We start from the raw sequence: 25,689 nt of genomic DNA, 5'->3' as shown, positions 1-25,689 counted from the left end.
TAAACATAAAACCTCGCACTAAAGGTCTATTTACCTCAGTTCCTTTTACCTCATACCTCATGTCTGGCTTTCAACAAAAATATACAAAGAGTGCTAAAAGGAAAAACACAATCTGAAGAAATGAATCAAGCATCAGAACCAAACTGATATGGCAGAGTTTGGAAATTATCAGGCCAGGAATTTAAAATAAGGATGACTAATATGCTAAGGGTTCTAATGGGAAGAGTGGGCAACATACAAGAACAGATGGCAAATTTAAGCAGAGATAGATATCCTAAGAAAATTAAAAAGAATACTAGAAATATAAAACACTGTAACAGGAATGAAAAATGCCTTTGGTGGGCTCATTAGGAGACTGAACATGGCCAAAGAAAGAATCAATGAACTTGAAGATATGACAATAGAAACTTCCCAAACTGAAAAGCAAAGAGAAAAAAGAATGAAAATATATATATATGGAATATTAAAAAAAAAAATAGTTCTGAAGAACCTAGGGGAAGGACAGGAATAAAGACACAGACGTAGAGAATGGACTTGAGGGCACAGGGAGGGGGAAGGGTAGGCTGGGACGAAGTGAGAGAGTGGCATGGACTTATATATACTACCAAATGTAAAATGGATAACTAGTGGGAAGCAGCCACATAGCACAGGGAGATCAGCTCAGTGCTTTGTGACCACCTAGAGGGGGTGGGATAGGGAGGGTGGGAGGGAGACACAAGAGGGAGGAGATATGGGGATATATGTATATGTATAGCTGATTCACTTTGTTGTAGAGCAGAAACTAACACATCATTGTAAAGCAATTATACTCCAATGAAGATGTTTAAAAAAAACAAAAACAAAATATCCAAGAACTGTGTACATGTACAAAAGTGTAACATGTGTAATGGGAATACCATAAGGAAAAGAAAGAGAGAAAGTAACAGAAGAAATATTTGGAGGAATAACAGATACAAATTTTCCAAAACAAATTACATCCATCAAACCACAGGTCCAGGAAGCTCAGAGAACACTAAGCAGGATAAATACCAAAAAATGTGCATGTAGGCATATCCTATTCAACCTGCAGAAAATTAAAGACAAAGAGAAAATCCTGTAAAAGCCCACAGAAAATAATATCTTACTTATAGAGGAACAAGAATAAGAATTACATTGAATTTCTCTTGAGAAACCATGCAAGGAAAAGGAGAGTGTAGTGAAATATTCAAAGTGTTGAAGGAAAAAACCACTCACTTTGAATTCTGTATGCAGCAAAATTGTCCTTCCAAAGTGAAAAATAAAGACTTTAGCAGCCAAACAAATATTGAGAGAATTGTCACCTGTAGACCTGTCTGGCACAGCTAAATGTTAAAAGAAGTTCTCCATAGAGAAAGAAAATGGGATAGCTCAGATACTTGGATCTACATAAAGAAATGAAGATTGTTAGAGAAAGAATAAATAGAAGTAAAATAATATATTTTATTTTTTAACTAATTGACCTAACAGATAATGATTTGTTCAAAATAATAATAGCAAAAATGTATTCAGTGAATATAGTTTACTGATAATTGAAATTAATGACAGCAATGTTATAAAGGACAAGATAGAGGAATTGGACTACTCTGTCACAAGGTATTTGAACTATTCATGAAGCTGTATAGTGTTATTTGAAAGTGGCCTAGAATTAGTTGTAAAGGCATGTTGCAAACTCTAGGGCAACCACTAAGAAATTTTCTTAACATAATGGATATGCTAAGAGACAAGAGACAATGGGACCATATAAAACACTCAACTGAAACCAGAGAAGGCAGGAAAAGAGTAGGAGACAAAGGAAAAAAAAGGGAAACAAAGAGAAAACAGTTAAAAATATAGCAAGTATTAATCTAATTATATCAGTAATCACTTTAATGATGACTTGTCTAAATACACCAATTAAAAGGCAGAAGCGTCCATATAATATGTTTATATATAGCTGATTCACTTTGTTATAGAGCAGAAACTGACACACCATTTTAAAGCAATTATACTCCAATAAAGATGTTAAAAAAAAAAAAACAGTACAGCCGACTTAAAAATTGCTTCAAAATTTAAAAGGCTAGGGGCTTCCCTGGTGGCGCAGTGGTTGAGAATCTGCCTGCCAATGCAGGGCACACGGGTTCGAGCCCTGGTCTGGGAAGATCCCACATGCTGCGGAGCAACTGGGCCCGTGAGCCACAATTACTGAGCCTGAGCGTCTGGAGCCTGTGCTCCGCAACAAGAGAGGCCGCGATAGTGAGAGGCCCACGCACCGCGAGGAAGAGTGGCCCCCACTTGCCGCAACTAGAGAAAGCCCTCGCACAGAAACGAAGACCCAACACAGCCAAAAATAAATAAATAAAAATTAAAAAAAATTTTAAAGGCTAGATCTCATGTTAAGTGTTCTTACCATAACAAAATTTTAAAAATTAAAAAAAAAAAAGACGGAAGCTGTCAGTGTCAATTAAAACAAAACAAAAACAAAAACCAACTGTATTTTCTACAAGAAGCCCATTTTAAATATAAAGACACAGATAGATAAAAGTAATGGGATGCAAAGAACATATACCATGCTAACACTAATCAAAAGAAAGCTGGAACAGCTATATTAATTTCAGACCAAGTACACTTCAGAGCAAGTAAATTGTCAGGGATTAAAAGGTGCATTATATTATGGTAAAAGGGTCGATTCTCCAAGAAGACATAATAATCCTTAATGTGTATGCACCTAACATTAGAGTGCCAAAATACACGAGGCAAAAATTGATAGAACTGCAAGGATAAATGGACAAATCCACTATTATAGTTGGAGACTTCAACTTCCCTATATCAGAAATGGACATATCCAGCAGGCAGAAAATCCATAAGGACATTGTTGAACTGAACAGCACCATCATTTAATTGAATCTAACTGACACCTACACAACATTTCATCCAACAACAGCACAATGCACATTTGCCCCAAGCTCACGCAGAATATTTGCCAAGATAGACTACATTGTGGGCCATAAAACACACCTTAACAAATTTAAAATAATATAAATCATACAAAGTATGCTCTCAGACTAAATGGAATAAAACTAGAAATCAGCAACAGAAAGATAGCTGGAAAATCTCAAAGTAATAGGAGATTAAACAACATACTTTTAAAAACGTAATCTGTTCCTGGATAACAGGAGATTCTCAGGGAAGGCCATCATTTATGTGTCAGCCCTCTTAATGGAAGCAGGAATACGGTGCTCAGCTTCTTTTTTTTAAATATTTATTTATTTGTTTATTTATTTGTTTATTTATTTATTTATTTGTCTGCTCCGGGTCTTAGTTGCAGCATGTGTAATCTTCGTTGTGGCGTGCGGGATCTTTTTAGTTGCAGCATGTGGGATCTTTTTTTTTTTTAGTTGCAGCATGCAGGATCTTCGTTGCCGCATGAGAACTCTTAGTTGTGGCATGTGGGATCTAGTTCCCTGACCAGGGATTGAACCGGGGCCCCCTGCATTGGCAGTGTGGAGTCTTAGCCACTGGACCACCAGGGAAGTCCCTGGTGCTCAGCTTCTGATCCCAGAATGTGTGACCTATCCCCTGAGTTCATCTTGTGGCAGGAAAGTTTCTGATCCACTTAAAAGCATTCAAGGCATCTTCTATCAGTTTAAGATGTAGAGAAAGGCAAGCCACAAATGTCCTTCCTGTGGTTTCTAGAATCCACACCTCTATAAAAGGTTGAAGGTGTATATTATGCTTAAAATCACTGGATTTACCACCTCCAAAATACAGATTTGAGTCCCTGGTCCATCAATGACTAGGTGTGTGACCCTGAGCTAGCCACTCCACTCTCTGAGCCTTAATGTCATCTCTTGTAAAATGAGGATAATATTAGTACCTTATTCATTGTGTTGCTGTGAAGATGAAATGAGCTGATGCATCTAAAGTACAGTGCCAGGAGCATAGCAAGTATCCTATAAATGCTACCCTAATACTAGAACCTACATATTGTATTCCCTGAGCGTAGCCCTATACTAAATATTGTCATGGAGAAGGGAGCCAAGAGGAAGTAGCAATCTAAGCCCTGTTCTCAGAGGACTCAAGATCTGTATGGAGAATGAAAATATTCCACGTAAGATAGTCAGCAAATAATGTGGGACAGGGAATATCTGGGTGCGAAGGGCATGGATCAGACTAGGCAATCAAGGAAGGGCTGCCCAGAGAAAGAGCAACTGAAGGAACTATGAAGATATGAATAAGTAAAGGACAAAGTTGTGGAGACGAAATGGAATCTAGGTTATCTGGAGGCTGGTGAGAAGACCAGCCTGGAAGAAACAGAAATTGAGGTAGAAGAACAGATTAGAGAGAACAGAGAACCAAAGCATGCAAAGTCATTGAAAGGTAGCTATAAATACCTGGAATCGTAAAGCTCTTAAACTTTAGGGCCCTCGAATCATTGAATCCTTGATCATGGGTTCAGAAACCATAGAACACATGAATCCTAGCTCTCTGAAAGCATAGAACTTGAACCTTCTAGACCACCACTGTCCAGTAGAACTTTTTTGATGATGGAAATGTTCTAAACAGTGTCCAGTACAGTAGCTACTGGCCACATGAGGTTCTTGAACCCTTGAAATGTGGCTACTGCAAATGAAGAAACAGAATTTTAACTTTTTCTTTAATTTTAACTAACTTACATTTACATTTAAATAACTACATGTGGCTAGCAGTTACCATTGGACAGTACAGTTCTAGGCTTTGAGCCATTAGAGCCTATAGAGCATTTTGACCTAAGACTCCTAGACTTAAAGTGCTGGAGTCAGAGAACATTAAAACCATACAACACTTAGACCTCAGTACCTTGTATAGAAAGAGCCTTTCAGTCTTGAACAAGACCTCAAGTCTTGGTCCATCTCCTTCACATCATCTATATCCCACAGACTAAAAAGGCCATGAGTGTGATCCTTGGTAACCTGCCGGCCAGCGACTACTTCAACATCATCTCCTTTTCTGACACAGTTAGTGTCTGGAAAGCCAGAGGCTCCATCCAGGCCACCATCCAGAATGTCCACAGTGCCAAGGACTACCTGGGGCACATGGAAGCTGCTGGTTGTGTTAGACCTACCCACCCAAATTGGCAGGCTGTGGTGACATGGGAAATTCCTGAAACCCTCCCTTCATGCACCCATCCACTTCACCTCTCATAATGTCTGAAATATCACTGTTACATTTTACACAAATATGTCCCTTTGTCCTTCTGTGTTTCTTTGCCTAGTGGAAAGAGCACAGCTAAATATCCATGTATTTTAGGACACATTCCTCTTTGGGGCTGAATTTCCTCCTCTTTAAAGCACATACTCAAAAGAATTTGCTGAAACTTTTGTTTTATTTTGTATCAATAATCTAGATATTTATTTTTAAGTATTTGAGCAAGCTGCTGCCCTGATTTTGGCTTCTGATCAATCCTCTCTCAGACGATTACTGAAGTCTCCCCCACCCACCACCTCCTGACAACTCAGCCCTTTTTTCCCCTGTAGCATGGAGGTGGAGATGCTATCCTTGGGGATCTGCCAATCTGACTAGCGAATGAGACATCCCCCCAGGAAACAGTCAGAGCAGTCTGAGACAGGGAGTGATAAAAACCAAGGCCATGTGGGCCCCACTGTCAGATCTCAGGGAGACTGTGTGGGGGTGGGGATTTGGGAAGGATAAGCAGTGGAAACAGTGTGAGCAAAGATAAGGAGATATGACTGAGCCTGGGAGGTTGGTGAGGTACCCAGTGTGTCCAATGTGGGTAGAAGTTACTAGAAAAAATGGTCTCACAGTCTGCTCTCCAATTAGGGACTGACATCAATGCAGCTCTGCTGGCAGCTGCTTCAGTGCTGAACCATAGCAACCAGGAGCCTGGGAGGGGCCCCAGTGTGGGGAGGATCACTCTCATTATCTTCCTGACAGATGGGGAGCCCACGGCTGGAGTGACAACTCCCAGTGTGATCCTCTCCAACATCCGCCAGGCACTGGACAACAGAGTGTCCCAAGGTCAGCTTGGCCTTTGGGGATGATGCTGACTTCCCACTGCCGCGTCGCTTGTCCCTGGAGAACCAAGGAGCAGCCTGGCGCATATATGAGGACACCAACACAGCCCTACAGCTGGAGGGCCTCTATGAAGAAATCTCCATGCCTCTGCTGGTAGATGTGCATCTGGACTACCTGGGTGGCTTGATTGGCGCCTCCCCTTGGGCCTTTTTCCCCAACTACTTTGGTGGTTCAGAGCTGGTGGTGGCAGGCCAAGTGCAACCAGGTGAGCAGGAACTGGACATCTACCTGGCAACCCGTGGCCCCAGGGGTCAGCTTCTCGTGGCCCACCACAGTGAGGTGGCCACCAACAGCAGCCAGAAGGTCTTTGGTTGCCCAGGGAAGCCAGCCCCCAATGTAGCCCACTTCATATGCTGCCTCTGGGCCGACATCACCTTTGGAGAACTGCTGGAGGCACACTTCCAAGCTCACGATGCCAGCACTCACAACCTGCTGGCTACCAAAGTCCTCAACCTGTCCTTTGAATAAGATTTTGTCACACCTCTGACTTCACTGGTCATGGTGCAGCCCAAAGAAGCCACTGAAGAAGTCAGGAAACAGACTTCCACCGCAGATGGACTAGGCACCATCATGCCCTCATCCACCAGCAGTCATGGCCTAAGGACAGGCACAGCCCAGCCAGCCTTGGTTCCCAAGGTTTCTCCCAAATCAAGGCTTGTGAAACCAAAGTTCTACTTATCCTCAACTACTCCTGCCCAGTTCCAAGGAGTTGGAGCCACTGGGTCAGAGCCCTAGTACCCCATCCACCCTCACACACCCAAAGCCCCAAATTCCAGCACAACAGGATTCTGGCAACTTGGCTCAGCCAACATTTAGGATACCACCTGCTGCCATTGTGCCCTCAAATTCTGGTGGCCTATTGCTTCTGAAGCCCAGCACGCCATTACATCAGAATTCTGGTACCCTATTACCAATGAATTCCAAGACACAAGTCCCACCTCTGAATCCTAGCACCCCAGCCCAGCCCAAAGCTGGCTCTATGAAACATGTTACTCTGCTGCATTCCAAACCTGGTTCTCCATCACAACCTAAACTAGATGCCCCATCACACCCCCAACCTGGGGTACTTACATCACAGTCACCCAAAAGCCTGTCACAGCCTAGGGCTGGAGTCTCCACACATCAGGTTGTCAAATACCCATAAGGGTTCCTGCTCCTAAGACCCCAAACAACCTGCCGTACCCTAGACCAGGGATCCTCTTATCCAAGACCCCTAAAATCCCATCACCTCTTAAACCTAGTGCCCCACCTCACCAAACTCCCCTAAGCTTATCACTTTCCAAACTTAAAACAATAATCCCCAATAAACCCAAAATCTCATTACCCCCCAGGCCTGACAAACTCAGGTCCTCACCTCCTCAGAGCCTTAGCATACTTCCGAGCACTATCTTAAGTCCTACAAGTCCCAGCAGTTCCATGACAATTTCTGTCCTTGGAGAACCCCTCCCTACTCTCTTTCACCCCACCCTGCCCTCTCTGCTGCCCCCTGGAAGGCTCTGGCATCAGCATGACCTGTTGCCGGAGCCCCAATGCACCAGGAAAATTCTGGGACCATCTGTGTCAGGAGTCCCGATGATGGGCCTACCCAATAGCTCCAGGCGTATGCCAGAAGGCAATCCCCCAAACCTGCCAGTCTTGCTGCCTTCTAGCACCCTCCCTGAGGCGGTCAGCCTGCTCCTTATCCCTGAGGAGCTACAGCTGCTGTCTGAGTTAATGGAGGAGTCCAAATTTGTGGAGTCCTTGAACCCACCGGCTTTCTATACCTTCCTCACTCCTGACAAAGATGGTGAGTGCCATGGGCAAGAGGTCAAACCACAAGGGGGGGCAATATGAATAGAGAGAACCAGGAACTAGAAGTATACAAAGCTTGTGCAGATTCTTGTGATTCAAGCTGCTTGCTTGCTTACTTTGAGACTTCGAACCAGCTACTTAACTTCTCTGGGCCTCAGCACATAGGCACAGAATTAGAGGCCCTGGGAGAGAAGGGATGTTAAGACTCGGGAATGCACAGAAATGGACTGGCCAAGCTATGGCTTTGACATTTGCTTTGTTGGACAAGAGAATTGCTCATGCTTCCCAAGCAGAGAAGGGATGTGGGGTTATAAATTGGAACATCACTGGGCAAGTCAGCTCTGATTGGTTCTTTTGTGCTCTATGAACAACCCTGCTTAATGAAAGGGATATAAAAATTGGGGAAGGTGATGACAGTTGTCTTTAAATTTCCCAAAGACTGCGAAATAATAACAGTTTACATTTTTTAGCTCTTCCTATGTGCAGGTACTGCTCTACATATTGTACTTGTAGTCCTCATTTAATCCTCACCAAAAAACTCTTAATATCTGCATTTTACTCATGGGGAAACTGAAGCACAGAGAAGTGAAGTAACTTGTTCCACATCACATAGCTAGTAAGAGATTTGAACCTACATAATCTGGTCCCATGCTGAATGTGATTCACCACTTCACAATTCGCCTTCCTGAGAGGAGTGACATTTCCTGGGGTGACCTTGTAGGGTAGGATCAGAACCAGTTGGTGGTGACAATAAGTCATAGAGATAGAAATTTGGGCATGACATCCTTGACATACCCCTCTCCTTCACCACCCTCCCTCCCAATATCCCATCCATCTTCAATTCCTGACACTGTTATCTTTAATATGTTTGTCAAATGCACCCACTTCTCACTACCCCAACTGTCACTATCCTAGGGCAGACTACCATTGTGCCTCACCAACAAAACTGTTCCAGCCTCCTCACTGGTTTTCTTGCTTCCTCTCTTGAGATATTCTCTTGGCCATTCTCCCCCAGCAGCCGAAGGGATCATTTTTTGTTTTTTTATAAATTTATTTATTTTATTTTATTTTTATTTTTGGCTGTGTTGGGTCTTCGTTGCTGCACGCGGGCTCCCTCTAGCTGCGGCGAGTGGGGGCCACTCCTCATTGCGGTGCGTGGGCTTCTCATTGCGGTGGCCTCTCTTGTTGTGGAGCACGGGTTCTAGATGTATGGGCTTCAGTAGTTGCGGCATGCAGGCTCAGTAGTTGTGGCTCGCAGGCTCTAGAGCACAGGCTCAGTAGTTGTGGCACACGGGTTTAGCTGCTCTGTGGCATGTGAGATCCTCCCGGACCAGGGCTCAAACCCGTGTCCCCTGCATTGGCAGGCAGATTCCTAACCACTGCACCACCAGGGAAGCCAAAAGCGATCGTTTAAAAACATAGATCACTTCATGTCCCTTCCCTACTTAACTCCTCTCAAAGGTTTCCTATCATACCTAGAATAAAGTCCAAAGTCCTCTTTATGAGCTTCAAGGCCCTGCATGATCTGCCCTCTATCCCATACCTCTCTGACCTCACCTTCTCCCACTCGCCCTCTGAACTCAAGCCCCAATGGCCTCCTGTTCCTCCAATGGGCCTTACCCCCATCCCTGCCTCCACTCAGGGACCTCTTCCAAGCTGTTCCCCCTGCTTGAAAATTGCTCTGACCTGCCTTGCCCTGCTCCCTACCTACCACCCTCATCTCTTCCATTGCCACTCAAACTCCAGCTCATGCCTTAAATCTCAGGTCAAATGTCCTTCTCACCCCTTCCTACTGCCCCAGACTACGTCAAGGATCTGCAACTCCCTCCATCAATCTGTTCTTTTTTCTTATAGCATTTGTCACCATTGGTAATTATAATTTCATTCATGCCTGCCTTCCCAACCAAAATATGAGCTTCACCAGGTCAGAAATCATGACCGACTTTTTCACCACCATATCCCTGATGCTTGAACGGTGCCTGAATGAAAAAATAAATGATCACATGAATGCATGCGTAAATGCTATAAGGAAGAATTTTGAACATAACTGAGCTTGAAAGACTAAGGTGCTATGGAGAACATAAGGTCTCAGTCTTGGCAATGTGCAGGTCAGATTGGGAAGCCAATGAAGACTCTTCTGGTCAGAAGGAGAGTCTCCCCTTTGGTGGGCCGAGGACATCTTTGCCCTCCGAGTGTGAAGGATTTCTCTTATTTCTTTTACACTTGGCAGAAAATCCACATTGGGACAGCAATTCTGAGGAGATCCTGGGAGGAGCTGGAGACAGCATGGAATCTCAGGGAAGTTCTGCAGGGCTAGCAAAAAGTGAACAAAGAGCTCCCCTGACAAAGATCCCTGAGCTTTCATTTCCATTCAGTTAGAATTTTCACAGGTATTGTGTGAGCCCAGAGGAGGGACAATGTATTAATTTTCCATTGCTGCATAATAAATTACCACAAACTTAGTAGCTTAAAACACTCCCATTAATTATCTCACAGTTCTATGGGCCAGAAGTCTAGGCAAGAGTTAGTTAGGTTCTCTGCTCAGGATTTCATAAGACTAAAATCAGGGTGTCTATCAGACTGAGTTCTCATCGTCTTCCACGTTCGTTCAGGTTGTTGGCAGAATTCAGTTCTTTGTATTAAGACTGAGATCGCTGTGGGATTTTTGGGGTTTTTTTGTTTGTTTGTTTTCTTTGTTTTTTTTTTTTTGTTTTTTTCTGATTGTTGGCTAGCAGTCACTCTCACCTTCTAGAGGCCCCTGGGGCCACTTTCAGGTCCTAGAGGCTTCCTGCATTCCTTGCCACGTGACCCCATCCATCTTCCAAAGACAGCCATGGAGAATCTCCCTCCTGTTAAATCCTTCTCATACTTCAAATCCCTCTGACATCTCTGTCTCTGATCTCCAGACCCAGATTTAAAGAGCTCATGTGATTAGGTCATGCCCACTTGGATAATCTCCTTATTTCATCAACTGCACCACATAACATGACCTATTTATGGGAGTGATAACTCACCATATCACACCCTGAGGATTTTACAGGGTGTGTATACTGGGGAATCTTGGGGGGCATCTTAGAATTCTACCTACCACAGGCAGAAAGCAAGAGAAAATAACATTTGAGTTTGCCTGGAAGAATAACTAGAAATTGATCCTTAGTAGCTAAAGGAAGGAGAACATTCCAGGTGGCAGGAAAAAACAGAAGCAAAGGGTCACTAGCAAGATAAGGCAGGGAACTCATAAGAATAGTCAGTTCAGTTTGGCTGGAGCATGCAGAGAAGCCTGGAGAGCTAGGCAGGGACTAGATATCAGAAAAGGCTTAAATGCTGAGCTCAGGATTTTGGAGGAGGTGACTGAGAGGCCAGGGGGCCCCAGAGTACCTAGGAACGTAATAGATCAGTCTCTTACCAACACAGTCCCCCTCTATTTTGGAGGCACGTTGCCAAGCATCTTCACCTTCTCATCCTCGGGTAAGCCAGCCACCCTTGCTGTCCTGTTTGAGTACAGGACAGCTTGCGCACTAGGATTGGGGCTGGACTGTCTCTCTGGGGAAATAGACATGGCCTCCTACCTTCTCCTCTCTCCTTCCCTCCCCTCCTCTCCCATTCCTTCTGATCTCAAGTGACCTCAGCGTGCAGTGACTTGAAGCAGGGTTTTGGTTCCCAGTCAGAGATTGAGGTCAGGTCGTGGCAGTGAGAGTACCAAAGCCTAGCCACTAGACCAGTGGCCCTGGCCTTTAGGCTTTGCAGAAAAGAATTCCCACAAAGATGGAAAGTAGTGAAACAAGTAAATTGTTTATTAGAAGGAAAAAGAGTACAGTACATGTGGATAGACACAGGGTGGACTCAGAGATTGACGCCCTCATGGTAGTTTAAATCACTTATATGGGGCATTTCTTCTGGGTTTCCTTTGGCCAATCATTTTGATTTGCCTGGTTCAGAGTCCGTATTTGGTATACCTCAGGATCCTCCCAATGTGTGCGCCAAGATGGATTCCACCCAAGAGGGCTATGGGTAGTTTGGCGTCACTCCCCTTTTGACCTCCAAGGACCTTTCTAGTTGGGAAGATCTCCTTGACTTTGAGAATGAGAACTATGTGGTCTCTTATCTTCTATCTGGGTAGGGCCCAGCCTCCTCTCTCAATTGTCCTGCTATTCTCATCTTGGAGTATCGGTCCACAGGTATTGAATCTCCAATTGCTTACCCTGGGGGGGGGCATCTACCTCCTTCCTCAAATACCCCATGAGAGATGTAGCCCCCAAGAAATATTTATGGGGAAGATGAAGGACAAAGGTCTCTCTTCCATAGCTTCTTCAGGCTGGCAAAGGGCTTGTAGACTCTACCTAGTTGGGGTCACAGAACTCTTGCCCTGTCTCATTAAGGGGCCCCAGGGTGATTTCTGTTGTTATTTCGGCAGGATTGGCTATGGGGAGTTGTTGGAGTCCCTGCATCACCATTATCCTGTGATGCCCTAGAGAAAACAAACTAAATAATTAGATTAGAGAAGCAGGGGCTAAAGACTAATAAAAGACTACTATAATCAGAGACTCAAGCAAGGGTAGGAAGCTGGTTATACAAGGTCAGCATATCTTTGTTAATCTCAGGCTTAAAATTTTAGTATATTTCTCTATTTCTAAAATGGAAGTTCTGAACCTGTTGGTTCCAGGTCTCCTTCTTGGACTGAAAGGTCTTGGTTGCAGATTTGCAACAGTATGGAAGACAACAGAGCACTAGGCAAAATATAACATAAATCAGTATGGCTGAAACAAGGAAGGTTATAAGAAAATGGAAACCTCCCATCAGAGAGTTTCTTTTTTTTTTGGTTCATGATTTTATTTTTACACAACATTGTAAAGCAACCATACGCCAATAAAATTAATTTAAAAAAAAATAATGCTGGTATAGAAAGGAATGACAGTTCACAATTGCTTAATTCTTAGATATCACTAGAAATTAAAGTTTTTAAGATTAAAGAATTCTAATGAATACATGTAATTATAATTACTAGAACCAATAAAGGAATACCAAACTTTTTGTATACCAAAAAGTTAATTAATCAATTAAATTTATCTTTTGAGTGAACTTAATTAGAATCTAATATTAATTCTATTTGTAATTTCTTTTTAAGAATATTACTATACTTTTACTTTTAAAGCCACTTCCTGTTACATTTTTAAAATCCCTTTCTTTTTTTATTAATTTTTATTGGAGTATGGTTGCTTTACAATGTTGTTTTAGCCTCCACTGCACAACAAAATGAATCAGCCATACACATACAGATATCCCCTCCCTTTTTGGACTTCCCTCCCACTTAGATTATCACAGTGCATTAGAAAGGTTTTAATATCTTGTGGGATCCAGGAAAACAAGCTGGAGAACCACTTTTCAATTTTCCTGCCCATAATGAATAACGAGGATTGGTGGTTAATTGTCTGCTGAAGCCAGGTGGCTTGTTGTCGAATTTTCTCAATGTTGCTCTCTACCTGGGAAGAGGTGTTAATGTATGTGCAGCAAGAAGTGTTGGCAACTGCATGTACCCCTCCTTGCTCTGCCAACAGATAATCCAGGGCCAGTCGGTTGTCAAGTACCACCTTGGCCAGCGAATCTAGAGACTTCTGTAAATTAGTGAGAGAGTTAGCAGTACTGTTACCTATGGCAGTAAGAGTATGAGACAAGTTTCAAAGGACATGTTGGTGGGCGGCTACTCCCCACCATGGTAACAATGTATACCCAAAGAAATAGGCATCTCCATCTGGGATGCCACCAGGTAAACCTCGAGTTAATTGAGTGAACAGTTTTAATGAAGTGGTCCAGTGCTTGGATTCGTTTAAGGAGTGGATTAAGAAAGGGGTAATCAAGGTTCCCAGCATACACTGTGTGGGCATGGAGTTATTTTGTAGGCAATTAGTGGTGCATGGTTTTTTATCTACCTGGTATATGAAAATGTATCCTGGCAGGGCACAGTAGACTAACTCACCCAAAGTTTTAAAGCCTAGCCATCCGGAGGGGGAAGGGTAAGCTGGGACGAAGTGAGAGAGTAGCATTGACATATATACACTACCAAATGTAAAATAGATAGCTAGTGGGAAGCAGCTGCATAGCACAGGGAGATCAGCTAGGTGCTTTGTGACCACCTAGAGGGGTGGGAGGGAGGCTCAAGAGGGAGGGGATATGGGGATATATGTGTACATATAGCTGATTCACTTTGTTATACAGCAGAAATTAACACAAAATTGTAAAGCAATTATACTCCAATAAAGATGTTTAAAGCAAAAAGACCTAGCCATCCAATTCTATTGTTATGGAAAATTTCTCCAGCTACAAATCCAACCCGTTCCATCCACATCCGTCCTGCTATCTGCTTCTCCTGTGTGGATCGTTCTTCCTTTGGGTAGTGAGTTAGAGTTTGAGCACAAATAAGTAACTGGAATTCTGGCTTGGGGGGGCATTATAAAACGCTGGGGTGCTTTAATGCCAGTTCTTCATCCTCCCAGTTTGACCTCATATTCTCCTTCTGTTGCTAAGGGGAGGGTTAGGCAAGAGACATTAGAATTTTCTTCAGTAGGAAAATGAACAAGTCTGACTCCGTACATTACCGTTCTGAGCCTTGGGTCTCTGGTAGAAGACCATTTTCCATCAGGAACTTGGCTAAAATTCCTTACAGGATGGACAAGAGGGTTGCTCTGGTCCACAATGGACTTAGCTCAGGGTAAACAAATCCAGCATTCTGTCAATAGAGTGGAGGAAGCAAGAGTTTGTGCAATGCAAACCAGAGTTGCTGTCCATCCTGTGGATAAGGGAAATAGGCATAGAAAAGCTAAGGCTTCATAGTAGCACCAGTCAGAGTCATATTTAAATCACCTAGCATGGGCAGAGAAGTTTAGTAAATTCCAAGAGCAAAGGTGGGAGCAAAGAAGACAATAGTTATCTAAATCTACCAGAGCCTATCAATTATTCTGTAAGTGGATTGGAGTAGCGGAAGGCAAGAAGGAAGATAGTGGCTATGGGTACTTAGCCTAGGGTCTAAGAAGTCTTTTTGTCCTTTTCAAATAAAAGCTTCAGGTCTTGGAGAGGTTCATTCATCCACCTGGAATTTTCAGGCTTTCCTGGGTCTTCCGGATCCTGTGGAGACTCAGAAGAAGGGGTGGATTCACAGGAATGGCTGGAATGTGGGTCTTCAGGTTCTTGTAACGTATCAGTGGAAACAGGTTTAATCCTGGACAGATGAACCCAGCTGGTGACCCCCTGGAGTTTAACTGCTGTAGGAGTGCTCAGCAGGACTAGGTAAGGACCCCTCCATTTTGGGAGTAGCTGATGACCAGGGGACCCATTTTTCCAGGTCTTTAAAAGTTCCCAATCTCCAGGTTTTACAACAGAGTGACTGGGACTGTCATCTGGAGAGGGCTGTACTCTGTTACCATGCTCTTGTATAGCCTCTGCACCTGGCCTGGGTTTATAATGTATTTAAGATGAACCTGGGTTTCTGGGTCAGTTAGCATGTCCAGAGTAAGGAATGTTCTTCTGTATGTCATTTTAAAAGGGCTTAACTTAGTGGTTGTTTTAGGGGCTGCTCTGACCCTTAAGAGGGCTATTGGCAGCAGGCAATACCACGACTCTGACCCTTCCTGATGGAGTTTGCCCAAGGTTTTCTTTAGAGTATGATTAGCCTGTTCCACTTTTCCTGAAGACTGCGGTCTCCAGGATGAACGGAGGTTGTATTTAATCCCTAAAGCCTGCAAAAGCTGTTGAGTGATCTTTGCTACAAACGAAGGTCCATTGTCACTCTGAAGGTGACGGGGCAACCTGAATCTAGGAATACTTTCCTTTAGGAGAGCCTTAGCCACTTCAGTTGCCTTCTCTGTTCTAGTAGGGAAGGCCTCTATCTATCCAGTAAAAGTATCTATAAAGACTAGTAAGTATTTGAAACCCTGGAAAGAGAGCATCTGAGTGAAATCTATTTGCCAGTCCTCTCCTGGGTAAGTCCTACATCGCTGGACTGGGTTAACAAGAGGGGGAGGCTTGAAGTTGCCTCCTGGATTATGGGTGGCACAAAGGGCACAGGCTCAAGTAACTCTTTTAATTGTCTCCGGGAGTCTTTTCCCTATAAAAAGACGGAAAACGATTATAGACATTGCATCTCTCCCCAGATGGAGAGAATCATGTAGCCCTTTAATAATTTTCCATTGGTCAGAGAGAGGTATGAGCAATTTCTGATCTATGTGCCACGAACCATCCATTCCCTTAGTTCCTCCTCTTTCTCATGCCCAGTTCTCTTTGGAAGTTGAGTACCTGGGTATAACATTAGAAGGGGTAAGAGATGGGATTAATGCCATTTCGGTTATGGGCATCAAGACTGCTTTCTTTGTTTCCCGATCTGCCCTGTTGTTTCCTTGAGAAATTTGAGAAGTTCCCTTTTGGTGCCCATGGCAGTGAATGACTGTTATCTGTTTTGGTTTTTGAACCACTTCTATGAGATATAAAATCTCAGCCCTATATTTTATAGGGAAATTTCTTGCATTTAGGAGTCCTCTCTCTTTGCAGATAGCTGTGTGGGCATGTAAAACGAGGAAGGCATATTTTAAGTCGGTGTATATATTTACAATCTTTCCTTCCCCTAGGATTAAGGCTTGGGTTAGAGCTATCAGTTCAGCCTTTTGGGCTGAGGTGTTAGGTGGCAAAGGTTTTGCTTCTATGACACTATGCATGCTCACAACAGCATACCTTGCTCTCCTAACTCCATCTTTAATGAAACTACTGCCATCAGTAAACCATTCTTCCTCAGGGTTTTCTATGGCCTGGCCTGTTAGGTCAGACCTATAGGCATAGACCTGGTCAAGGGTTTTGAGGCAAGAATGTGTTAGCTCTGGGCTTTCAGCGGACATTAGTGTAGTGGCGTTAAAAGTGCAGCAAGTTTTGAGGGTTAGCTCTGGGGAGTCAAGGAGCAAAGCCTGGTACTTAATAAGACGGCCTCCAGTTAGCCAATTGGGGCCTTTTATATCTAGAATCCCTTTCACTTGATGAGGGGTCTGGACTTCCAGTGGCTGTCCAAAGGTGAGCTTGTTGGCTTCTTCCACTAATAAAGCCGTGGCAGCTACGGCCCGGAGGCAGCCAGGCCAACCTCGGGCCATGGAGTCTAGTTGCTTGGAAAAGTAGCCTATAGGCTGAGGAACTTCTCCTAGATTCTGTATAAGGACACCAAAAGCTGTCCCCTGTTTTTCAGCCGCGTACAAGATGAATGGCTTTTCAAACTGGGGAGACCCAAAGCAGGGGCTCTGGTGAGGACCTGCTTGATATCATTAAAAGCCTTTTCTTATTCCCTGTTCCAAAGTAATAGTTCTGTATCTGGGCCTTTAGTGTCTTCATATAGGGGCTTAGCCATTAGCCTGAATCCTGGAATCCAAATTCTGCAAAATCCTGCCATGCCCAAAAAGGTACGGAGATGTTTCTTTGTCTTTGGTGTGCTTAGGCCTAATATAGCTTGTTTTCTATCTGGAGATAACTGTCTACTTCCAGGTTTATAATATATCCCAGATATTTAACTTGTTGCTTTGAGATTTGTGCCTTTATCTGAGAGGCTCTGTAACCCCAGGCCCCAAGGATATTAAGGATTTCAATGGTATTTTGATCTGAGGCCTCCATGGAGGGACTACATATTAATATATCATCTACATACTGTATAATAGTCCCTTCTTTCAAGTGTATTTCCCTTAGTTCCTTTCCTAGGGCCTGGGTGAAAAAGTGTGGACTGTCCCAAAACCCCTGAGGCAATACTGTCCAGGTATATTGTTGCATTTGGCCTGAGTCGGGGTTAGTCCACTAGAAGGCAAATAGATATTGTGATGAGGGATGAACTGGGATGCAAAAAAAAGGCATCCTTGAGGTCAAGTACAGTAAACCATTTAGTGTCCTCAGGGATTTGGGCTAATATGTTATAAGGATTGGCCATGAGGGGATGTATAGGGACCACTGCATTGTTCACTGCTCTAAGGTCTTGTACCATCCTATATTTCCAATTTGGCTTAACAAGTAGCCTAATAGGAGTATTGCATGGAGACTGGCAGGGCACCAAGAGGCCATGCGTTAAGAATTTATCTATGAGGGGTTATAAACTCTTCTTCACTTCCAACTTTATAGGGTATTGTCTCTTGTTAGGGTAGGCAGCTTCTGGTCTATGGCTAATTCTTACAGTTGGGCATTTATGGCCCTTCCAGGGATTCCTTTGTCCCATACTGAAGTGTCCACTGCCTGTAGAATATGGCTGGGAATAGGACCTTGCTCTTCCAGTTGGTCTGTCTTAGTCAGAGTCAAGATAAGGGGCTGCTCGGGGCCTCCTAACTGGAGTATGGCCCTGAGGGAGCTCAGAAGGTCTCTCCTCAGTGGTGGGGTGGGACACTCAGGTACAACTAAAAAGGCATGCGAAATCAACCACTGCTCAAATTGGCAAGTGAGAGGCCCAGTAAAGTAATGGGTGCTAAGCTTTTCATTAACACCAGTCACAGTACAGCTTTTGGAGGAAAGAGGTCTATAGTGAGAAATTAAGACAGAGTGAGTGGCTCCCATATCAATTTAAAAATCAATCTTCTTACCTGCCACGTCAAGGACTACCCAGGGCTCCTCAATGGAGATAGACATCTCATTAGGGGGAGCCACCAGAATCCCCAGCCCACCTCAGTGGTCGAGCATGGCCATCTTGGGAGCGGGAGCCCCCTTTCTCCTTTGGGACTGAGGGCAGTCCCTCTTCCAATGACCTACTTGTTTGCAGGTTGGGCATGGCCTGGGGGGCTCTTTCTGGCAATCTTGGGCCCAGTGGCCAGTTGACTTACATTTGTAGCATTCCCCCTTGTTGGTCTTACCTCCAGATGGAGAGTTGGACTTTCTTGGCCCCCTTGGGTTGTCCTGAGGTTGCAAGGCATGGCTGACAGCAACAGCTATCAGTTTTGCATGAGCCCTGGCCTGTCTTTTCTCATGTTGGGTTCTCTCTTCCTTCTCAGCTTGATCTCGATTATTAAATACCCCAAATGCCACATCTAGGAGTTGGGGCATGGGTGTTTGTAGGGCCAATTGTAATTTTTGGAGTTTCCATTTAATATCAGGGGTGGACTGACTAATAACGTGTTGTGTTGTCCAAGCAGGGGCTGACTTTCAGAAGTGGAGGGATCTATGTTGGTATACTTCCTAAAAGTCTCCACAAACTGCCCATGAAAGAGGGCTGGATTTTCTTCTTCTTGGGTCACTCCTTTAACCTTTTTATAGTTAACTGACTTTTTGATACACTTTCTCATCCCTTCTAATACACATTGGAGCATATGCTTCCTGGCTTCTGTTCCTGCCTGCAAATTAAAATTGCAAGGGAGTTCCTGATTTGGGACTGCATCTCCACCCATAGCATAATGTTTGGGTTGGTGTCTGGCAAGCTGGTTGGCATGTCCCTGGGTTGCTCTCCAGATTCTCTGTTTTTCCTCCAGAGTACAACAAATAGATAGAATTACTTGGACATCCTTCCAAGTTAAGTCATGAAACCCTTCAACAAACTTACTAGGGTCTTCAGAAAACTGGCCACGTTTCTGTTTGCATTGGGCTAAGTCAGTTAAAGAGAAGGGCACATGTACTCTGATTGTCCCGTCTCCATTTGCCACTTCCCTAAGAGGGCATAGTTTCCCTGATCCTGGGTGATAGGAAGCTCCACTGCGAGTTACCCAAGAAGGACTAGCCTCTCTTGGGGTAATGGAGGGTCTGGTGGGACATAAGGAGGTGCAGTTTGGGATCAGTCAGAGGGAGCAAGAGAAGTAGGTGGCTCTGGAGAAGTAGGGATACTGTCAGGAGTAGGAGGAGCTAGGTTTCCCCCTGAGAGATGGGAGAGCTTAGAAGGGGGGTCATCTAAAATGTCAGGAGAGTTTTCTGGTTCCCCAGGTTTTGAATTATAAGAGCCATGTAAGGTGGGATTTTGGTAAAGGACCATGAAAGCCTGAATATAGGGAACCTCAGTCCACTTTCCCATCCTGCAGCAATAGAGATCCAATTGTAGAATGGTATTGTAATTTAGACACCCATTTTCAGGCCATTTTTCTCCATTCCTTAACTTATACAAAGGCCAGGCACTGTTACAGTAGAACTTAAGTTTTTCCTTTCTTAGCCCTTCTATTTAAAAAATTTCCAATTCTTAATGATACACTCCAGAGGTGTCTCTTCTTGCTTGGAGGGGGATCCTCCTATGTTGAGTAACTTGCAAGCGAGAACAAGAGAGAGCTCCTAGAATGAAATCTGGCATCCTGGAAACATTTATCAGGAGGCTTTAACCTGAAGGGGTTCAGGGCATTGCCCAAATTCCCTTCAAACCTGATGAGGTTTCAAGCGTCCTCTACTCTCCCATCGATTTCTGACCAGACGTCTCTGGTCTTCCGTGGTAACTTGCGCAAGTCTTCTCCCCCAACATGGCCAGGGGAGGACCTTCGAACCAGTGCAGACCAGTTGCCAGGACTTTCCTTAGGAGGGATCCCTTGTCTATAGAGCTTATGTCCTGTGATAAGTCTTCCTATGCTGGGGTGTATTCCTTGTGACTGAGCATCTACAAAGTTTATAATTCAGGCTTCTGGGTAGCGGCCAGCCAGATAGATAGCAGTGTGTAGGCTGCCAAGACCTGGAGTGAAGGGGGTCCCATAGATGCAAAGAGGAACCCTTGGAGAAATTGGAGTTGGGCGCTATGGAAGATGCCACAGGGTTCAAGCTTCCAGGGCCGGGAGGTGGAGAAATTCTCATAGTAAATTTCTGGGCATTGAGTGAGGTGAGAGACTAGACAGCAAAAGAACCCAAAATCCTTTGCCCTGTCTGGCAGCTAAGATAGAACTGGGAAGCGTCTGACAATTTTGTCTCACACAGGCAGCACTGGGTTTGTCAGTGGCGGGGATGCAGTTTAGGAATGATGTCTAGGAAATCCTTCCCTAAAAGGGCGTGGAGATACGAAGTGAGAAAGAGACCTTGTTGTGCAAGTAATTTGGGAAAGAAAAGCATAGGGGAGGGTTCCATACGGGACAGTGAGAGAGAGAGAGCGAGAGAGAGAAAAAGAGACCCCTTGGGTTCCTTCTCAGTTGGAAATCACGTTTCCACCATGTCCCAAAGGATAGCATCAGCTGTCACCCGAGTGTTATTTGAATCTGCACGGCCTGGGGAATCCGCCTGCCACCCCCAATGCTGGTGGGGGTAGCCACAACGCTGTGAGCAGACAGAGGTTATGCCCTGCAGGTCTTGAAAAGAAAGTGAAGTGGAGAGTGAGAAAGAAAACAAGAGCAAAAGTCAGGGGCCTCAAGCCACAGCTGGGTGAAACCCACTGTTTACCTTGAATGCCTGAATTCCCAGGTTTCGGAACCAAATATGATCTCGGGTGCCTCAGCCTGCAGCGGTTTGAAGCAGGGTTTCTGTTCCTGGCCAGAGATTGAGGTCAGGTCGTGGCGGTAAGAGCAGCAAATCCTAGCCACTAGACCAGTGGTCAGTGACAAGGCTCTGGCCCTTCAGCTTTGCAGAAAAGAAATTCCACAAAGATGGAAAGCAGTGAAACAAGTAAAGTATTTATTAGGAGGAAAAAGAGTACAGTACGCGTGTATAGACACAGGGACTGACTCAAAAAGAGAGTCACGCCCTCATGGTAGTTTAAATCACTTATATGGGGCATTTCTTCCAGGTTTCCTTTAGCCAATCATTTTGATTTACCTGGTTAAGAGTCCGTATTTGGTATATCTCAGGATCCTCCCAATGTGTGCGCCAAGATGGATGCCACCCAAGAGGCCTATGGGTAGTTGACATCACTTACTATGGGGTGGCGCCCCCTCCCTTTTTGACCTCCAAGGAGCCTTTCTAGTTGGGAAGGTCTCCTTGACTTTGAGAATGAGAAATATGTGGTCTCTTATGTTCTATCTGAGCAGGGCCCAGCCTCCTCTCTCAATTGTCCTGCTATGCTCATCTTGGAGTTTCTGTCCACAGGGAATGAATCTCCAATTGCTTACCCTGGGGTGCCCATCTACCTCCTGCCTCACTTCTAGGGCCATAACTTCAGAGTTGTGCCTCCTGCCTTGCAGTGGATGGGGACACCCACTTTGTGATCCACATCCCATGCTCAAAAGAGAGGATCTGCTTCACACTAGATGGGTGCCCAGGGGACCTACTACAGCTCATAGATGACCCAAAGGCAGTTGAGAGCCCCAAAGACTCTACCTCATATAACTCCACAGCCAGATATACACATGTCAACACCCCCAGACATTTGTGGGCTAATACAAACACATAGCAGGGCACCGCACTAACACACAAGTACATACCCAGACACATGGAAACACACACAAATATACTCTAACACCAAGACACTCACAGATACACATACACACACACTAAGGAATACAGTAAACTCACAAAAATACACATCCAGGCACATATATTTTGACACTTTCCACACCTACACATAATAACATACAAATAGGCATCCAGATACACAGAGATGCACAACACATGCCCAGATATACATAATGACACATATATCAACACACTCAGACACACATACATGCACTGGTAACCACACTCATCCCAATACACAAGAATTCAACACACATAGGTACACATACTCTGCTACTCTAGACATATAAAACACACCAAAGCACACAAATACCATGACACACAGCCAGATGCATGCACACTGACACCCCCAGATATACAATATGTACCAACACACAACCAGACACACACAACATAAACTATTCACCAAGACTTATAACACCAACATATCCAGAGACACATATACACATACAACCAAAAAAATACACGCTCTACCATAACACCTTCCCCAAATATGCAGATGCACAGATATGTCCAGAGATACTCATATGAACAGAACTAAACACACACATTTACACACTCAGAGGCAAGCACATGCATGCAAACAGCCCCACTGGGGTAAGCATGCACACATATACATACATGCTCATACAGTGCACAGGAAGGAGCAGCTAGATGGGCTGTGGTAGAAGCACTTTCCTCAGGAGCTAGCTCTCTAACCACAGATCTGCACCACTTCACCTGAACTTCAGGCCCTGAGACTTCACCCCTCCTGTGCTGTGGGTGACTATGTGAATGACCACGTGAAAGCCTGTGCTCCCAGCAAGCATTCTTCTCCCTCCAGGGCTGCATGTACATGGACAGCTGCTTGGGGCACCATCAAGGCCAGGGCACAAGGACCTACTTCCAGACCATCACAGTTACTAAAGACAAATCCCGGGCCTACACTATCACCATCACCCGCAGTTCCATATCCATGCAAGGTGAGGGTACCTTGCTTCTGTCCTGGGACCAGTCGGCCCTACTGAAGAGGTCCCAGTTGGAGCTCCATGTGGCTGCTGTAGCCCACCTTATCCTCTGCCTTGGGCCCCACCTTGAGTTCCTAGTCCTCCAGCACCGCTACCAGAACCCCAGCACCCCACAACTACCCCACCTGGGGCTCTATGTGATCAATGGCTCAGGTCTCAGCCCCTTTGCCCGTGGCCTGCTGGAAAAGTGTTACTGAGGCTGATAGTGATCAGAGAGCACCAGTCCCAAGAGAGACTCTGCCAGGGTGAAAGGCCAGTGAGCCCCCAGCACCTTGACCCTCAAACCACAAAGAGGAATCAGAGCCAAGCTGTGCCCTTGGAGAGCTCCTGGTCTAGGAAGAAGACAGACCCAGGACTTCCCTGGGGGTGCAGTGGTTAAGAATCCGCCTGCCAATGCAGGGGACATGGGTTTGACCCCTGGTCTGGGAAGATCCCACATGCCACAGATCAACTAAGCCTGTGTGTCACAACTATGGAGCCTTTGCTCTAGAGCCTGCGAGCAACAACTACTGAGCCCATGTGCCACAACTACTGAAGCCCGTGTGCCTAGAGCCTATGCTCCACACCAAAGAGAAGCCACCACAATGAGAAGCCCATGCACCACAACGAAGAGTAGCCCCAGCTTGCCACAACTAGAGAAAGCCGACACACAGCAACGAAGACCCTATGCAGCAATAAATAAATAAATAAATAAATATTTAAATAAATAAATAAATATATATATATATATATATATATATATATATATATATATATATATATATATATATATATATATATATAAAAGACAGACCCAGGCATGGATAGTGATCCCAGGGAGTTATCAGTGCTAGACAGAAAGCAGTCCAGGGAGCTGGAGGAACTCAGGGTGAGGCATCTTGCCCAGCTTTGGAGTTCAAGAAAGATCTCCTGTAGGAGAGAGACCCACACCGAGTCTGAAAAGCTGAGCAAACATGTAGAGGAAAGGAATGGAGATTGCAGGAGATGGAGCTGGAGTGATCAGACAAGAGTGCCAGCATGAGGAATTTGGCTTTTTCCTGAAGGCAATGGGAGTCATGAAAAGGCATAAGCAGGTGAAAGATACAGTCAGGTCTATTACGAAGATCCCTCTGGAGGCTGCTGTAAAGGGGGATTGCAGGAAGCCAGACTGTAGGTCAGGAGACACTAGCAGAACCTGAGGCAGAGGCATACACCAAAGAGTTTGGGCAGTGATGGTGGGTTGGACAGATATTTTTACTTCCTCTGAACCTCCTCACTTCTCCAATCTGCCTTGTCATCTCCTTCAAGCCGGACTGAACCCCTTCTGCTGCCATCTCATCCACCTTGGCTCTCTACTTTCATACTATTGTTCCATCTGGCTCCTCCACGTTTCACACAATGCTCAGCCTCTTCCCTCCTCCAGGCCTTTGCTGCCCCTCCTCCCTCCCACTTTTCCTTCTAGGTTTCCTGCTTTAGGATCCTCTCAGAGCTGTCAGTAGGACTCAGGCCACTGCCTTAACTGGTGTTGCATCTCTCTCCCTCAGGACAGTTCCAGCATGCAGACATCCAGCTGGTGGCAGGGCCTATGGGGCCAAGCTTGAGGAGGCACCAGGGCCCAGATGTGCCTGTGATCCTAGGCAAGAGGCTGCTGAAGGACTCACCAAGGCTGCCACCCCACTGGGCTTCCTGCTGGCTGGTGAAGCACTCTCATGTACAGCGGCTGCTGGGCCACCCCTACATTGCCTATGTCCTGTGATGGCCCCTGAACCCCAGAGCAGGAGACCTAAGTTTTGGAGACCCAGAGGCCAGGGCATAGGGTGAGCCAGGAACAAAGCCCCGAGGATGTGAAAACACACAGGGACATGCACACTAACACATGCACTAAGTGACACATATACTAGAACACACACACAAAGACATGCAGATCTATGGACCTAGAGGCTTAGGGACTTCTGCCTCCTCACAGTCCTTACTGTCTCCAGTCTCTACTCTTTTCAATCCATACTCCACAGCAGCCTTAGAAGTGACTTCCTTAAAACAAAAAACTGAGGCACCAGTCCTGCTCACGACCTTCTCTGGCTCCCATGACATATTTAAAGCTCTTACAGTTCCTCTAACAAACCATGCTCTCTCCCACCAATGGGCCTTTGCATGTGCTTTTCCTTCTATGTGGGACTCACTTCCTTGGCTTCATGCAGGTAAATTTTACATATTCTTCAAGTCTTAGTTGTCACTTCCTCTAGGAGGCCTTCCCTGACCCCTCCCATAGATTGTGTTTGGTCCCCTCCTGTTACCATAGCCCACCCCCACATTCCATTCAAGCTCACCTATCATACTGTGTAGTAATCATCTATTTACTTGTCTGGATCCCTTACTTAGACTGTGAGCTCTTTGAGGGCAAGGACTTTTTCTGAATCATCTATGTATCCCCAGGGCCTAGCACATAGTAGGTGCTTAGTAAATATTTGCTGAATGAATGAACCAAAAAGGATCCCATGACACAGCA

At 44.9% G+C, this 25,689-nt stretch overlaps 1 protein-coding gene across 1 annotated transcript in view; it reads left to right on the top strand.

Moving 5' to 3' along the window:
- ITIH6 (inter-alpha-trypsin inhibitor heavy chain family member 6) overlaps nt 1–24,939 on the top strand; it is a 32,630-nt gene extending 7,691 nt beyond the window's left edge. The window contains 11 exon segments of the mRNA XM_068532615.1: nt 4,914–5,085; nt 5,815–6,008; nt 6,010–6,764; nt 6,766–7,208; nt 7,211–7,855; nt 10,091–10,183; nt 11,293–11,328; nt 21,927–22,037; nt 23,018–23,075; nt 23,077–23,385; nt 24,726–24,939. Of these exon segments, the coding sequence (XP_068388716.1) occupies nt 4,914–5,085; nt 5,815–6,008; nt 6,010–6,764; nt 6,766–7,208; nt 7,211–7,855; nt 10,091–10,183; nt 11,293–11,328; nt 21,927–22,037; nt 23,018–23,075; nt 23,077–23,385; nt 24,726–24,939 (3,030 nt within the window).
- The last annotated feature ends 750 nt before the right edge of the window (nt 24,940–25,689 follow it).

The sequence above is a fragment of the Eschrichtius robustus genome, chromosome X (genome assembly GCF_028021215.1).
Source record: "Eschrichtius robustus isolate mEscRob2 chromosome X, mEscRob2.pri, whole genome shotgun sequence".
NCBI classification, from domain to species: Eukaryota; Metazoa; Chordata; class Mammalia; order Artiodactyla; family Eschrichtiidae; genus Eschrichtius; species Eschrichtius robustus.
Note: the sequence above shows the minus strand (reverse complement) of the source record. Positions and strands in the feature narration are given on the sequence as shown.